At 43.2% G+C, this 16,920-nt stretch overlaps 1 protein-coding gene across 1 annotated transcript in view; it reads right to left on the bottom strand.

The window, feature by feature from the left end:
• ppp2r5d (protein phosphatase 2, regulatory subunit B', delta) overlaps positions 1-16,920 on the bottom strand; it is a 76,163-nt gene that overhangs the window by 2,239 nt on the left and 57,004 nt on the right. The window contains exons 10-15 of the mRNA XM_055636252.1: positions 16,553-16,606; positions 15,897-16,067; positions 14,662-14,789; positions 13,140-13,241; positions 7,227-7,299; positions 4,455-4,586 (exon numbers count right to left, since the gene is read on the bottom strand). Coding sequence (XP_055492227.1) covers positions 4,455-4,586; positions 7,227-7,299; positions 13,140-13,241; positions 14,662-14,789; positions 15,897-16,067; positions 16,553-16,606 — 660 coding nt within the window. The remainder of the gene's footprint in view (positions 1-4,454; positions 4,587-7,226; positions 7,300-13,139; positions 13,242-14,661; positions 14,790-15,896; positions 16,068-16,552; positions 16,607-16,920) is intronic.

Genomic DNA, 16,920 nt, shown 5'->3' with positions numbered 1-16,920 from the left:
CCTCCGCAACAGCGTCTCAGCTCGACAAATCATGCCTTCCCTTTAGTTTAGTTTAGAGATGCGGTGCGGAGTCCACACCGACCAGCGATCCCCGCACACTAACCTGAACGCACTAGGGACAATTTTACATTTATACCAAGCCAATTAATCTACAAACCTGCACGTCTTTGAAGTGTAGCATGAAACCGAAGATCTCGGAGAAAACCCACATGGTCACGGGGAGAACGTACAAACTCCGTACAGACCGCACCCATAGTCGGGACCAAACCCGGATCTCTGGCGCTGCAAGCGCTGTAAAGCAGCAACTCTACCACTGCACCACTCTTCTTAAATCTGAGTTTAACTCCTATACTTTACACCTCGACATGTTCTTCTGCTCACACCTGAGAGATTCCCTTACCTTTCTAATCAACAAAGCTAAGCTTTATGAACCGCTCTTACATATAAATATTACATGACCTAATCGCAGGCATCTGGAACACCCCTTCTCTCTAACAAGTTATGGAGGAAGAGCCCCAGGTATCTCTTCCTTAGATTATATTAAAATAAGTGACTGCAATCCAGCAGTATTTGGAGTTTTATGAGCTTTTGTTTTGAATATCCTTGTTTTATCACTTATTGCAACAGCCAATATTCTATCCCCTCGTTAAATACTTGTTGTTTGCCTGTTCTAAATCATGCACGCTACACGGTTTGTGTAGTTTATTTATTCCTTTACCTTTAGTTCAATTGTTCCTTATATTTTAATTCACCGGCTCAAAAATGGCAAATTTGATTTTTTGTTTAGTGGAATAGATTTTGCTGCTACATGCTGCTTGATTTAATTTTAAATGTTTCCCATTATTGTTTGCCAAGAATGTACATTTTACCTTTCCACAGTCTGTTCCAAGCACCCAAAAAATCAGTTATTCCCCCAATATATTAATTTGGATAGTCATATTTCTGTTTTATTATCATCATGAAACTTATCTTATATATAGGCACAGCAACGGAGCAGGCTATTTGACCAAGATGACTGCACCAAACATCAAGTCATTTGTATTTGCTCCATATCCCTCCATTCACCTGCCTATCTAAAAGCCCCTGAAATTCCATTATCTTATCTGCTTCTACCACCAAAAAATGCAGCCGGTGGCTTGGTTGAGTGGGTATATTTCAGTGTTGGAGCAGCAATGGGAAATTTCAAAAGATAGCCGTTGGTTGCGTGAGTTATCAAAATTGGCTAATTGAGCAGCCAATAAATAGAAGCAAGGCAAGATATAGTGGAGTGGCGTATTGGGAGCAGTGCTGTGCGGATGGGAACGTGCTGTGCGGAGGGGAAAGTGTGAAGCGCTGGCTCAAGAGGCTATGGCGAGGAGTCTGAACAGAAGGGGACAGAAGATAGAGGTACATCTTGAGTGTGATTGTTTTGCTACTTTTTCTCTTGGTTTTTCAGTGCAGTAGTGATGGCAGGTAGGATGGTGCAATGTTCCTACTGCATGATGTGGGAAGTTAGGGAATTCCTTTCCTTCTCTCCAGATTTGCTGCCTGTCCTGTTGAGTTACTCTAGCATTTTGTGCCTATCTTCGGCGTAAACCAGCATCTGCAGTCCCTTCCTATAAGCTGGAGAAACTATTAGTGTCCCTGTTGACTACTCCTGTGAGAGTTGTGTTCAGGTGCACATCTTTACAGGCTACATTAGGGAACTGGAGCTGCAGCTGGACAACCTCCTGATCATCCGGGGAATGGGAGCTTCATCGATTGGAGTTATAACAAGGTGGTCACGCCTCAGGCACTAGGAGAGGTGAATGATCAAGAGGAATGGGAGCAGGTGACACCAGTGGCCATTCACCTTCAAAACAGCTATATCCTTTTGTATGCTGTTTGGGGAGGGGGAGAGGGGGAATGACCTGTCAGGGGTCAGTAGCAGAAAGGGGCTGTGATGCCAAGCCTGGCTCTGAAGCACAGTGGGGAAGAGTAATGTCAGGCAGCTCCATAGTGGTAGGAGGCAGGAGGGTATACAGGAGATTCTGTGGCAGAAATCGAGACTCCAGGATGGTGTGTTGCTTCCTTGGTGCCATGCATCACACAGCAGCTGCATGACATTCTCAAGGGGGCGGGAGAGCAGCCAGAAGTAATTGTGCAAGTTGGCACAAATGTCATAGGTGGGAAAAGGGATGAGGTCCTGCAACATTATTTTAGGGAGTTAAGTAAAAGGTTAAAAAGCCGGACCCCCCATGGTAGTGGTTTCTGGATTACCCTTGGTGCCACGTGCTAGTGAGGGTGGGAACGGGAAGATAAATATGTGGCTGAGGTATTGGTGTAGGAGGCAAGGATTCAGATTTTTGGACCATTTCTGGGAGAGGTGACATGCACAGGAGGGGTGAGGTGCATCTGAATTGGAGGGGAACCAATATCCTGACAGGCAGGTTTGCCAGTGCTACAAGGGTGGGTTTAAACTAAATTGGCAGGGGGCAGAATCCAATGCAGGGCTGAGGCAGTTGGGTGGCTGGAAATCTGTACGGAAGGTGATTCATTGGGCAGAATAGGTGAGACACGGCAGCGAGCGAGGAGGGATTGCTGGTTTGAATTGCATTTATTTTGGTGTTGGGCCTGCTGATTACATTGGGGAGCTGGGATATTTGCCGAGGATCGCCAACGTTGAATCTCAGCCCAGCTCGGCCTGTGGACTTTGGGAGCCGCGGTCTCCGGTAGGAAGTTGCTGATTCGGAAATTCCAAGCCGCTGAGAGTGTTCTCTGTTCCGACGCCGGAGCTCCGTCATACCGGCGAGAGGGCCTGAAACATCGGGCCACCGTTGCGGCAAATGCGGAGGCCTATAAAGGCCCCGACCACGGGTGAAGAGGAAGAGGACTGAACTTTGTTGCCTTCCCTCACAGTGGGAAGTTGATTCCGCTGTGGGGATGTTTATGTTAAATTCTATCTTTTGGTGTGTTCTTTTTATTCGTGTGGCTGTAACAGGTCAATGGCCGCGCCGCTGTGTTTGGCTGCTTGTCGTCGCCTCTTGCCACTCCTGTTTGCCCTGGCTCTGTTTGTGTCTACCTGCTCTGGTCTGTGCAACAATTTGGTCAACAAGAGTTGTCTTTAAATGTGTTTAATATATAAATAAATAAATAGACAATGAGTATTATTATAATTATTATTATTATTATTATAATATTTGGCATTTCCACCCTTGGAACAAGTTGTTGACTACCTACCCTAGCTAATGCCTCTCATAACTTTAACACTCCTATCATGTCTCTCCTCAGCCTCTGATGGTCTAGGTTTGCCCAACCTTTCCTTATGTCTTATATGCATATAATAATGACAATACTACCATGTCCCCACAAAAACGATCTTGTGGTCAATGACAGATAAACAGATAATGATACGGTTAAGTAGGTTTATCCCTTGTTTTGATTTATTCCCCTGCTATAACCAAGTGTGACAGTAGTATCATCAAGGACTCTCAGTGGTGGGCAATTAACTTCCCCCAACTCTATTCTATGCTTCTTTCAAAGGAATGTAACAATCAGGAGGCAGTCATACTTGCGCCTCTTCCACCACTCAGTAAGATTATGGTTGATCTTGCATGTCATCCAATTCACTGAATTCAGTAAAAATCTAAGTCACTGAAGCCAATTTTCTTGGTATTTGCACGTAAAGAGGCTAGACAGGCAATTTCAAGAGTACATGGTCACGTGTGGTGAAGCGGTACAGTTGCTACTTTACATCGAATGCAGCGCCGGAGACCTGGGTTCTATCCTGACTACGGGTGCTGTCTGTACGGAGTTTGTACGTTCTCCCCGTGACCTGGGCACAGGACCTTCAGAAACTTAGTCTAGGCTGACCAAAATGCCCCAGCCAAGCTTAGTCCCATGTGTCTGTGTTTGACCCAAATCCATCTCAACCTTTCCTATCCATGTACCTGTCCAAGTGTCTTTAATGTTATTGTACCTTTCTTAATTATTTCCTCCGACACCTCGTTCTATATTCCTATCACTTTTGGAAAAAGTCGCCTCTCAAGTTACCATGACTCAAGTCACGGTGGCATAGTGGTAGAGTTGCTGCCTTACAGCGAATGCAGCATGGAGACCCGGGTTTGATCCCAACTACAGGTGCTGTCTGTACAGAGTTTGTACGTTCTCCCCGTGACATTTCTCCAAGATCTTCAGTTTCCTCCCACACTACAAAGGCGTACAGGTTTGTAGATTAATTGGCTTGGTAAATGTAAAAATTGTCCCTAGTGGGTGTAGGATAGTGTTAAAGTGCTGGTCAACGTGGGCCTGGTGTGCCGAAGGGCCTGTTTCCGCGCTGTATCTCAAAACTAAACTAAACTAAATAACAGTGAGCTGGATTGTGGGTCTGTTATGCATTGGACAGGCATGAAAAGATAGCAAGTTTACTTCCCTTTGGATCACTTGTCAACCAGATTGTTTTTTTTGCAGACTTCTGATAGCTTCATAGTTATTACCTGGATAGCCTCAGTCTCCACAGCCTTCTTCAGCAGTTGGATATCTTCAGCTGAAACTCCCTCAGCTGTGGGAGTTTCTGTCTCCATGGAGAGCACAGAGCTGGCAGCTGGGGGCTCAACATACGTATTAAACTGAAAGAGATTAAAACCAAAATTAAATTAGATGTAACAAAACCATAGGCATTATTTATATAGAAAAATTAAACCATCCTTTCTGCAGTAGGAGCTCAATGCATAATGGTCCTGTATAGAAACATAGAAACATAGAAATTAGGTGCAGGAGTAGGCCATTCGGCCCTTCGAGCCTGCACCGCCATTCAATATGATCATGGCTGATCATCCAACTCAGTATCCCGTACCTGCCTTCTCTCCATACCCCCTGATCCCCTTAGCCACAAGGGCCACATCTAACTCCCTCTTAAATATAGCCAATGAAGTGGCCTCAACTACCCTCTGTGGCAGAGAGTTCCAGAGATTCACCACTCTCTGCGTGAAAAAGGTTCTTCTCATCTCAGTTTTAAAGGATTTCCCCTTTATCCTTAAGCTGTGACCCCTTGTCCTGGACTTCCCTAACATCGGGAACAATCTTCCTGCATCTAGCCTGTCCAACCCCTTAAGAATTTTGTAAGTTTCTATAAGATCCCCTCTCAATCTTCTAAATTCTAGAGAGTATAAACCAAGTCTATCCAGTCTTTCTTCATAAGACAGTCCTGACATCCCAGGAATCAGTCTGGTGAACCGTCTCTGCACTCCCTCTATGGCAATAATGTCCTTCCTCAGATTTGGAGACCAAAACTGTACGCAATACTCCAGGTGTGGTCTCACCAAGACCCTGTACAACTGCAGTAGAACCTCTCTGCTCCTATACTCAAATCCTTCTGCAATGAAAGCTAACATACCATTCGCTTTCTTTACTGCCTGCTGCACCTGCATGCCTACCTTCAATGACTGGTGTACCATGACACCCAGGTCTCGCTGCATCTCCCCCTTTCCCAATCGGCCACCATACCCTACATTTGAGTCTGAGGCCTATAATCAAATAAAAGTCAGGATGAACAATGAATTCAACCCAGGCATGGCTGTGCAAGAAGTCAGTAGATAATTGAGGGACTGCTGCCGTGCCTTTTCATTAGAAGTGAACTATGTTATTAGTATACCTCTTTTTAAAGCGTCACCTGCCACCACTTGATAGGAAGTAAAAAAAATTAAGTTTTGTTTTCAGCACAGTTTATTTAACAAAATACAGGACATCCAGCATAATGAATCTGCACCAGCTCCATGCAAGAGCAATCCAGCTAGTCCCACTAGCTCTTCCTTTCTTCATAGACCTAGAACTATTTGGAAGATTATGACCAGGGCCTCTGCCTTTATATTCCTGAGAAACTTCATGCATCACATCTGGTTTATCTATTTTAAATGTAGATAGCCTCTCTACTACATCCTCGTCAATGTTTAAGCAATTCATAAGTTGGTGTGAGCCTAGTTGTATTGGAAATATGTCCTGTAACTTAGGAACATTGAGCCTGTTTACTTTTCAATGTGATCACATATACCACCTACTCCATTAATTCCACATTTCTGAAACATGCAGATCACTGCAGATTTAAAAGTAGCAACTAATCTGACATCAATTGACACTTGCAAAACAGCATTCCTAATTTCTACATTCTTTGCACATAAGGCATTTCCAAACTTTCTGTTGGCTGAGTAGTGTATCCCTCACTACCTTTCAAGATCTGGCAACCCAACAATCTCCACTGTGATCATAATATGCTGCTTCGAAGCAGTATGAAGATAAGATGTAGCTTCCAAAATGCCTCCTAATCCAATGGATTGGAAGCACAAGGCAGCATCTTACTATACACAAGTACAATCATACTCTAAGACAAGTGTATACATTTTGATTGAGGCAAGTACATACATATTGAGATGCTACAGAACATTAGAAATGCACAAATAGACAATGTCTAGTTTAGACATTGGTTCTCATTTGTGTACTGTAGTTGTTGCTGACCCTTGATCTCATCTTCTCTTGCAGCTCCTTGCTTGTTGGATTCCACAGCTACTAACAGAATATTTGACTTTCAATGAAATGTTTAAAAAGTTGGGACATTAGGGCAGCACAGCACAACGATAGATTTGCTGCCTTACAGCACCAGAGACCCAGGTTTGATCCTGACTACAGGTGTTGTATGTGCTCAGTTTGTACATTCTTCCTGTGATTGTGGGTTTTCTCCAGGTGCTCCAGTTTCCTTGCACATTCCAAAGACATGCAGAGTTGTAGGTTCATTGCTTCTGTAAATCGCCCCCAATGTGCAGGATAGAACTATTGTACGGATGATCACTGGGTGGCACAAACTCGCTGTTTCCACTCTGTATCTTTAAGTGAAACTGATCATGCTTTGCCGACCCGCTAGTGGCTCAGAAAGGTGACTGAAGCTGGAGCAACTTGGAGCTACATAAGGAATTTAATCTTTGTGCTGAGATTGACCTGCATCACTCACTCAGTGTAGACGAGAAAAGCGGATCTACATGGACTCGGTGTGCCGAAGGGCCTGTTTTCATGCTGTATCTTTCGATCAATTGGAGCAGTTAGTTCCTGCCTCACACTTTCACTGGGCGAGCAATTATGTACGACATCCCAACAACACAGAGGTAACACCAGTGAATTAATCTGCTGCTTCAATGATCCAAATTATTTGTTATCTGAACAACTTGGGTGGGAGGGGAGGGGGGGAATGGAGGGGGAAGGGAAGAATTGCAACTTTTTACCTGAGGATTATGTTGGGCCAAATGTTCAATCTTTTGCCAGATCTCTTCGCGCTCTTTAAGTTTGAATTTCTCCCTGCAATAGAAAAAGGAACAATATAATTAGGTTCAGTAGCCCCATAGACCCAGGTACATGAGCCTATGTTGCTTAAAGAAAATAGTTTGATTTCAAACTGATATTGCTCGATACTTTGCACCAAGCACTGCCCACATTTCTGGGCTCTGCAGTGTAACACCTTACACCAACAGTGCTTGATCCTGTGTTCTATTGTTTTATGTTTTATAAAATTGATAACTGCAAAACTGGAAGTGTTATCCTGTTTTGATTGATATGAGAAAATATGACCCATATGAGAAAATTATTAGAAGCCATCAATTCCATGCTCCTGTGTGTTTGACCGATTAAGTTTGAGAAGACTCAGCATTCTGAAGATTAATTCAAAAACGTGTAAAAGAAACATCAAGTACATCAGCAGCAATAACCCAGGAACAACTATTGCAACACAAATTGCAGGAACACCACCTCATATTTCGCTTGGGCAGCCGACAACCCAGCGGTATGAATATTGACTTCTCTAACTTCAAGTAACCCATGCTTTCCCTCTTTCTCCATCCCTCCCCCATACTAATTCTTCGACCAGTCTGACTGTCCTCCTGATTACATTTTATCTTTGTGTGCTTCGTTGTCAACTTCCCCTAGCTAACAATGATCTATTCTGCATTTTCCTTCAGCTCTGTCCCATTTGATGTCTTGTTTTCACACCCTACCCTTCCACATAGCTGTTTAAGAATGATAAAAGAAACAGGCTATTGTTAGCTGTTTAACAGCTAACATTGGCCTGTTTCCTGTATAATTGTTACTTTTTTGTATATCTTTAATTCATTTGTTCTATATCTCTCTACATCACCGTCTATATCTCTCGTTTCCCTATATCTCTCGTTTCCCTTTCCCTTGACTCTAGTCTGAAGAAAGGTTTGTACCCAAAATGTCACCCATTCCTTCTCTCCAGAGATGCTGCTGTGTTACTCCAGCATTTTGTGCCTATCTTCGGTTTAAACCAGAATCTGCAGTTCCTTGCTACACTATTTTAATGTGGGGTGGCTGCTATACACCAGCTTATTCATAAGTCTTGGTTCAGTTTCTGTGATCCAAAATGACAAGATAATAGGAAACCAGGCTCCACACATGACCTCAACATACACCTCTGACAGTCTAGCAACAGGCAACAGGAAGACTCACCAATACCCTGTCCACCCACACACTGACTTGCACATTCTTGTCCACATGCTCTACCTCACCCCACACATCTCGTATTTTCTTCTTTCCACAACCCCTTTCCTCTCTTCAACCTTGCAACCCCTTCTCTCACCCACCTCAACATTCTTGTGGAAGCTCCAGTTGCACATCAAAATGCCCGATGAAGACATACATACCACACCATGAGCAATTGCAGAAAACCAGCACAACTTTTGTCAGAGACGAGGCAGAAAATTTACCTCATTCGACAGCCCCTCAACCACCGTCTTGCTAAACCTTTTCCCCAAGGTAATGACTAATAGGCAAACTACTTCTAGCATTCATACTGCTCTTCCTTTAAATGTCAGTGGGCTTTCAATATCTTACATATAAAATGTGTAAAATATATATAAATGTATAAAATACATCGCGGGGCTTGCTTTCACAGAGGCCCAGGGAGCCGTTGGTGCGAGGAGAGGAGTACCTGCGCTGTATGTATAAAATGCATCGTGGGGCTTGCTTTCACAGAGGCCCAGGGACCTGACACCAAAATCGGCAACGTTCCAGAGAAGGAGTCTGGTGGAAGCCTCTGATTGATGGAAGAGGACCAGGTTTACATTTTTACATTTCTGCCTTCAGGTTAAGGATTCTGGGAGTCGAGTGTACAGTATTTATTAGTAAAGTTTAAAGGATAAAGTTTTGTGTTTTTTTAATATTTAATATAGAGTTAATTTGGGAGTAAGATATGTCAGTGGAGATTGGCCCCGTGGTTTGCTCAGCCTGCAACATGTGGGAGATCAGGGATATGGTCGGTGTCCCTGGTGACTACGTTTGCAGGAAGTGTGTACAGCTGCAGCTCCTGGCAGACCGCATTGAACGATTGGAACTGCGGCTGGATTCATACTGGAGCATCCACGATGCTGAGAAAGTCGTGGACAGCACGTACAGTGAGTTGGTCACACCGTAGGTAAAAGGTAAGAGGACAGAAAGGGAACGGGTGGCCAATAGTCAGCAAAGCAGTAGGCAGGTAGTGCAGGAGTCCCCTGCGGTCATCTCCCTCCTAAACAGATATACCATTTTGGATACTGTTGAGGGAGATGGCTCATCAGGGGAATGCAGCAGCAGCCAAGTTCATGGCACCATGGGTGGCTCTGCGGCACATGAGGGGGGGGGGGGGAGGAGTGGAAGGGCAATAGTAATAGGGGATTCAATTGTCAGGGGAATAGATAGGCGTTTCTGCGGCCGCAAACGAGACTCCAGGATGGTATGTTGCCTCCCTGGTGCAAGGGTCAGGGATGTCACTGAACAGCTGCAGAACATTCTGGAGGGGAAGGGTGAACAGCCAGTTGTCGTGGTGCATATTGGCACCAACGATATATGTAAAAAAGGGGATGAGGTCCTACAAGATGAATTTAGGGAGCTAGGAGATAGTAGGACCTCAGAGGTAATAATCTCTGGATTACTACCAGTACCACGGGCCAGTCAGAGTAGAAATAGGAGGATATTGCAGATGAATACGTGGCTTGAAAAATGGTGCAAGGGGGAGGGATTCAAATTTTTAGGGTATTGGAACCAGTTCTGGGGGAGGTGGGACCAGTACAAAAAGTAAAAGTGGCAGGCAGACAAAACCAGGGCAAAAATCAAAAAGGGCCACTTTTCAACATAATTGTATAAGGGGTAAGAGCGTTGTAAAAACAAGCCTGAAGGCTTTGTGTCTCAATGCAAGGAGTATTCGTAATAAGGTGGATGAGTTGAACGTGCAGATAGCCATTAATGATTATGATATAGTTGGGATCACGGAGACATGGCTCCAGGGTGACCAAGGTTGGGAGCTGAACATCCAGGGATATTCAATATTCACGAGGGATAGAGAGAAAGGAAAAGGAGGTGGGGTAGCGTTGCTGGTTAGAGAGGAGATTAACGCAATGGAAAGGAAGGACATTAGTTTGGAGGATGTGGAATCGGTATGGGTAGAGCTGCGAAACACTAAAGGGCAGAAAACGCTGGTGGGTGTTGTGTACAGGCCACCTAATGGTAGTAGTGAAGTTGGAGATGGTATCAAACAGGAAATTAGAATGCGTGCGACAAAGGCAAAACAGTTATAATGGGTGACTTCAATCTACATATAGATTGGGTGAATCAAATTGGCAGGGGTGCTGAGTAAGAGGATTTCTTGGAATGTATGCGGGATAGTTATCTAAATCAACATGTAGAGGAACCAAAGAGAGAGCAGGCTATTTTAGACTGGGTATTGAGTAATGAGGAAGGGTTAGTTAGCAATCTTGTTGTACGTACCCCCTTGGGCAAGAGTGACCATAATATGGTTGAGTTCTTCATTAGGATGGAGAGTGACATTGTTAATTCAGAAACAATGGTTCCTTTAATTGGGATAACAAAAATTGTTCATCCCAGTTTGGCAAAAGAATAAATCAGGGAAGGTAGTACATCCGTGGATAACAAGGGAAATCAGGGATAGTATCAAAGCGAAGGATGATGCGTACAAATTAGCCAGAAAAAGCAGCATATCAGAGGACTGGGAGAAATTCAGAGACCAGCAGAGGAGGACAAAGGGCTTAATTAGGAAAGGAAAAATAGATTATGAAAGAAAACTGTCAGAGAACATAAAAACTGACTGCAAAAGTTTTTATAGATATGTGAGAAGAAAGAGATTAGTTAACACAAATGTAGGTCCCTTGCAGTCAGAAACAGGTGAGTTGATCATGGGGAACAAGGATATGGCGGACCAATTGAATAACTACTTTGGTTCCGTCTTCACTAAGGAAGACATAAATAATCTGCCGGAAATAGCAGGGGACCGCAGGTCAAAGGAGTTGGAGGAATTGAGTGAAATCCAGGTTAGTCGGGAAGTGGTGTTGAGTAAATTGAATGGATTAAAGGCCGATAAATCCCCCAGGGCCAGATAGGCTGCATCCCAGAGTACTTAAGGAAGTAGCTCCAGAAATAGTGGATGCATTAGTAATAATCTTTCAAAACTCTTTAGATTCTGGAGTAGTTCCTGAGGATTGGCGGGTAGCAAACGTAACCCCACTTTTTCAGAAGGGAGGGAGAGAGAAAACGGGGAATTACAGACCAGTTAGTCTAACATCGGTAATGGGGAAACTGCTAGAGTCAGTTATTAAAGATGGGAAAGCAGCACATTTGGAAAGTGGTGAAATCATTGGACAAAGTCAGCATGGATTTACACGAAAGGTAAATCATGTCTGACGAACCTTATAGAATTTTTCGAGGATGTAACTAGTAGCGTGGATAGGGGAGAACCAGTGGATGTGGTGTATCTAGACTTCCAGAAGGCTTTCGACAAGGTCCCACATAAGAGATTAGTATACAAACTTAAAGCACACGGCATTGGGGGTTCAGTATTGAATGTGGATAGAGAACTGGCTGGCAAACAGGGAGCAAAGAGTAGGAGTAAACGGGTCCTTTTCACAATGGCAGGCAGTGACTAGTGGGGTATCGCAAGGCTCAGTGCTGGGACCCCAGCTATTTACAATATATATTAATGATCTGGATGAGGGAATTGAAGGCAATATCTCCAAGTTTGCGGATGACACTAAGCTGGGGGGTAGTGTTAGCTGTGAGGAGGATGCTAGGAGACTGCAAAGTGACTTGGATAGGTTGGGTGAGTGGGCAAATGTTTGGCAGATGCAGTATAATGTGGATAAATGTGAGGTTATCCATTTTGGTGGCAAGAACAGGAAGGCAGACTAATATCTAAATGGTGGCCAATTAGGAAAAGGGGAGATGCAGCGAGACCTGGGTGTCATGGTACACCAGTCATTGAAAGTAGGCATGCAGGTGCAGCAGGCAGTGAAGAAAGCGAATGGTATGTTAGCTTTCATAGCAAAAGGATTTCAGTATAGGAGCAGGGAGGTTCTACTGCAGTTGTACAGGGTCTTGGTGAGACCACACCTGGAGTATTGTGTACAGTTTTGGTCTCCAAATCTGAGGAAGGACATTATTGCCATAGAGGGAGTGCAGAGAAGGTTCACCAGATTGATTCCTGGGATGTCAGGACTGTCTTATGAAGAAAGGCTGGATAGACTTGGTTTATACTCTCTAGAATTTAGGAGATTGAGAGGGGATCTTATAGAAACTTACAAAATTCTTAAGGGGTTGGAAAGGCTAGATGCAGGAAGATTGTTCCCGATGTTGGGGAAGTCCAGGACAAGGGGTCACAGCTTAAGGATAAGGGGGAAATCCTTTAAAACCGAGATGAGAAAAACTTTTTTCACACAGAGAGTGATGAATCTCTGGAACTCTCTGCCACAGAGGGTAGTTGAGGCCAGTTCATTGGCTATATTTAAGAGGGAGTTAGATGTGGCCCTTGTGGCTAAGGGGATCAGAGGGTATGGAGAGAAGGCAGGTACGGGATACTGAGTTGGATGATCAGCCATGATCATATTGAATGGCGGTGCAGACTCGAAGGGCCGAATGGCCTACTCCTGCACCTATTTTCTATGTTTCTATGTTACACTTCCCCCAACCCCCAACTTACTTAGTATCCCTCATACCAACCAGAGAGAAAGGGAGGCCAGTGTAAATCAGCCATGATCATGTTGAGTGCAGCATTGGATTGAGGGGTTATATGGCTATGCATGCTGCTATTTTCTTGTACCCACAGCAAAATATGCCCTTTAAATCCAAAGAAATGTCCTTACTTCTGTTTCTCTGCCTTATATTGCTGGGTGCAATCATCAAACAGCTTCTGATTCATTTCCATGAACAGCTTCAGTGCATTGTAAATCAATCCATGAATTGTCCTGAATAGGAATAAGATATTTTAATATTAGGACAGCCTGCTGCATGTTTTGTGCAATTCATTTCTATGTATTACATTAATCCCTATTTTACCAATAGTTCATCCATTAATAACATTTAATATGGGGAAGGCATTCACTTAACTCTTAAATCCTGCTCTTTCTAGTGAAGTATAAATACACAGATACTGTAAATCTGACATTAGAAAAGAAAATGCTGAGCCGCTTAGGCAACCTCAGAAGAGAGAGGTACAGATGTTTCAGATTCATCACCATCCGAAGTGATTTTGGGTGAGAGGATGGGAAACAAAGGAATCAAATAAGTTGCAAATTGTAGAAAAATAGAGGAATTTGGGAAAACTTGGGGAACATCACAAATAGAACGGAAACCAAAACCTGAATAATATGATTGAATAGTCAATCGTGATCTTAAGAAAAGGAAATCATGTTTGATTCATTAAGTGCATCTGAGAGTAGATAAAAGGGGAAAAACAGTAGCAGTGGAAGTGTACTTAAATCTTCATAAGATCCCACAGTGGAGATTAGTGAAGGTTAGATGCATGAGATATTAGCGTTGGCTAACAGATAGAAAACAAAGAGTAGGAACAAATGAGTACTCACATTGACAGTCGGAAACTTGTGAGGATGGGTGCTTGGGCCCTAGCTACTCACAATCAATATCAACAATTTGGCAGAAGGGACTATTGTAACATTTCCAAGTTTGTTAAGGACCCAAAACCAAATGGAAAAGCAAGTTGTAATAAGGATACAAAGTGGCTTCAAGGGTATTTTCAGAAGGCTTTCACTAAGACCCCACAAACAAAGTTTGTGAACAATTTCAAAGCACATGTTATTAGATTAATACTGAGTAAGCAACAACATTGAAGATGGATTACTTAAGGATACATGGAAGGTTCTCTACCTCGGTCACCAAAATTAGAAATGCTGGGTATTATTTAAAAATAGTGAGATATTAGAGAACATTGATTCAAAAGGTCTTGAGTGTCCTTATACAGAATCCACTAAATGCTAATTATGTGGATGCAAAGATAATTATGAAGGCAAAAGGTATATCGGCCTTTGTTGCAAAGGATTTGAGTACATGATTAACAATGTCTTCTTTCAACTATAGAGGACCTTGGTAAGAAGTTTGTTAATTGAGGTTTATTTGACAGAGAGTGGTGAAATAAGAGAAAAAGAGAATGACAACAAGAAAGAAAAATGTTAGAACTAACAGATAGAGTAAATGTGAGAACGATGAATCAAAAAGCAACATGGAAATGCAACCACATCAGCACGAGAGCAAACAGAATTGACGTTATTGGTGGATAATCATACATCAGAACCATTGGTTCTGCCAAAGTGGAAAATCTGGTTATCTGAAATTACCAAATGCAGAACAGGTCAAAGACAGCAGACTTACTTGTTCCAGTGACTTTTGGAGTTCTTGTAAAGTGCAGGGAACATTATAGGGAGGATTCTGGCAGCATTATCACTGATCAAACTCATGATGTATTCATTGTTCCAATAATATAGAGCTCGCTCTGCCACCTAAAACAGGATAACCAAATTCAGTACAATTAAAACGAACATCACCAAATATATTTTATTCTTGGGTTTGCTCAATGTGGAGAGGTGGGGAAGGGGGGATTACTCTGACTTCTAAATGTAAATGTAGGCATTAGGGATGGATAGAGAAATAGGCAGGCTGTCGAATGCCAATAAATCAGATCAAGATTCCACACAAAGCATTCAGCTTTAAGTCACTTCTTGGAATCAAACAACATTTCAAACACAAGAGAACATTCAAACTCTTATGCGCATGCTGATCAGTCAGCCGAGTTAAAGGTAGACAAAAAATGCTGGAGTAACTCAGCAGGACAGGCAGCATCTCTGGGGAGAAGGAATGGGTGCCGTTTCAGGGTCGAGATCCTTCTTCAGATCTTCGATTTAAACCAGCATCTCCAGTTTTTTCTTACACATTTAGTCAGCTGAGTTATCCAGATTAATCAGAGTCTTTAGAGTCGTACAATGGGGAAACAGGCCCTTCGGCCCGACTTGCCCACACCGACCAACATGTCCCATTTACACTAGCCCCACCTGCCTGCATTTGACCCATATCCCTCCAAACCTGTCCTATTCATGTACTTGTGTAATTGTTTTATAAACATAGCAATTGACTCTGCCTCAACTACTTCCTCTAGCAGCTCGTTCCATACACCCATCACCCTTGTGCGAAAAAGTTACCCCTCAGGTTCTTATTAAATCTTTTCCCGTTCACCTTAAACCTATGTCCTCTGATTCTCAATTCCCCTACTCTGGGCAAGAGGCTCTGCGTCTACCCAGTATATTCCTCTCATAAGTTTATACACCTGTATAACATCTTCCAGGTATTATGTCCTGGAGAAGTCACCAAGTGGGCAGGGCCGTTGGCATTGCCTATGTGAACTTTAGCAAGGCAAAGGCCCCACATCATGCTAGGCTAGTTTGTGTTAGATTGCATGGAATCCAAAGTAAGCTTGCCTAATAGCTTCAAGAGGCTTGGAGAAAAGAGTCAAAGGGTGGTTATGGAAGGTTGTTTACCAGACAAGAAACAGTAGTTCAAAAAGAAGCAACCCTATTCTTGGGAAGGACAGTGCAGGGTAACGCTGGGTTTACCTGAAAGTGTGGGCTGGAAACACATTTTGCGAGCTGTCGGAACAGTGGCTCCATTACTTTCACAAACTCTGACGGCTCAATGACATCCAGAATTTCTTCCAGTTCATTCAGAAACATCACTTCCTTTGGACTGTGCGTTTTGGGCCAGAACTTGAGCAAACCTACGATCACCTGGGACAGAAACACAGCAGATACAAATAATCTCGTGAGTTTTGGGTCAATATGTTTGGAAACTAAAAATAAGTGCGCGGCAGGTGGTTCAGCACTGTGCAGCTCAGGCCAGATGAATGTCTCAAAGCGAGATTCAGTTCAAAGATTCAAAGAGCCAGTTATGGCCAGCCGATTGATCAAAACAACATTAACAGCTAGCAAAACTACCCCATAATGATGCTTGCAATTAAATCAGGCATTTGCCAACAGAGACTATCCCAGGTTAGAAATCATTGCTCCGATTTATAGAGACACAAGAGACTGCGGATGCTTTGATCTGGAGCAAAAAAACAAGCTGCTGAAGAAATGTATCAGATCAAGCAGCATCAATGGAGGCAGAGGGATTCAGGTCAAGACCCTGCATCAGGACCAAGTGTAAAATCATTTGAAAAAAACACCGGATTATTGCAACTTGAAAATGGCAATACCAACAGCTTGGTACTCACCGGCTCTGTAAGGCTGCTGTCTTTCTCAAGGAACTGCACCACACAATAGGCCAGCTGTAGAGAGAAAATGACATTGAGTATGCCCATTTGATCCTTTACAAGTGAGATCTACTGTAATCAATGGCCAATGGCATAACTTGTTAGTCATTCCCCTTTCACTTCCTTCTAACTTTTTTTTAAAGCATTCAGCTGGAGGAAATTTCTGCTAATTCCAGACTGGAAATCTGACAAACAAGAGCAGTGGATGGAGAACTAGAACTGCGTGTTGTCAGGTTAGCGGGAACCTGCCTTGTTATTAGATGCAGTAATCAAGGGACAATGTAGTGAATCTCTGGAGAGGTCGCATGCTAGGTTATTTCTCTCTGGAT

This window comes from Leucoraja erinacea, chromosome 5 (assembly GCF_028641065.1).
Source record: "Leucoraja erinacea ecotype New England chromosome 5, Leri_hhj_1, whole genome shotgun sequence".
Classification (NCBI taxonomy): Eukaryota; Metazoa; Chordata; class Chondrichthyes; order Rajiformes; family Rajidae; genus Leucoraja; species Leucoraja erinaceus.
The sequence above is the reverse complement of the archived record's forward strand: the minus strand, read 5'-3'. Positions and strand labels throughout refer to the sequence as shown.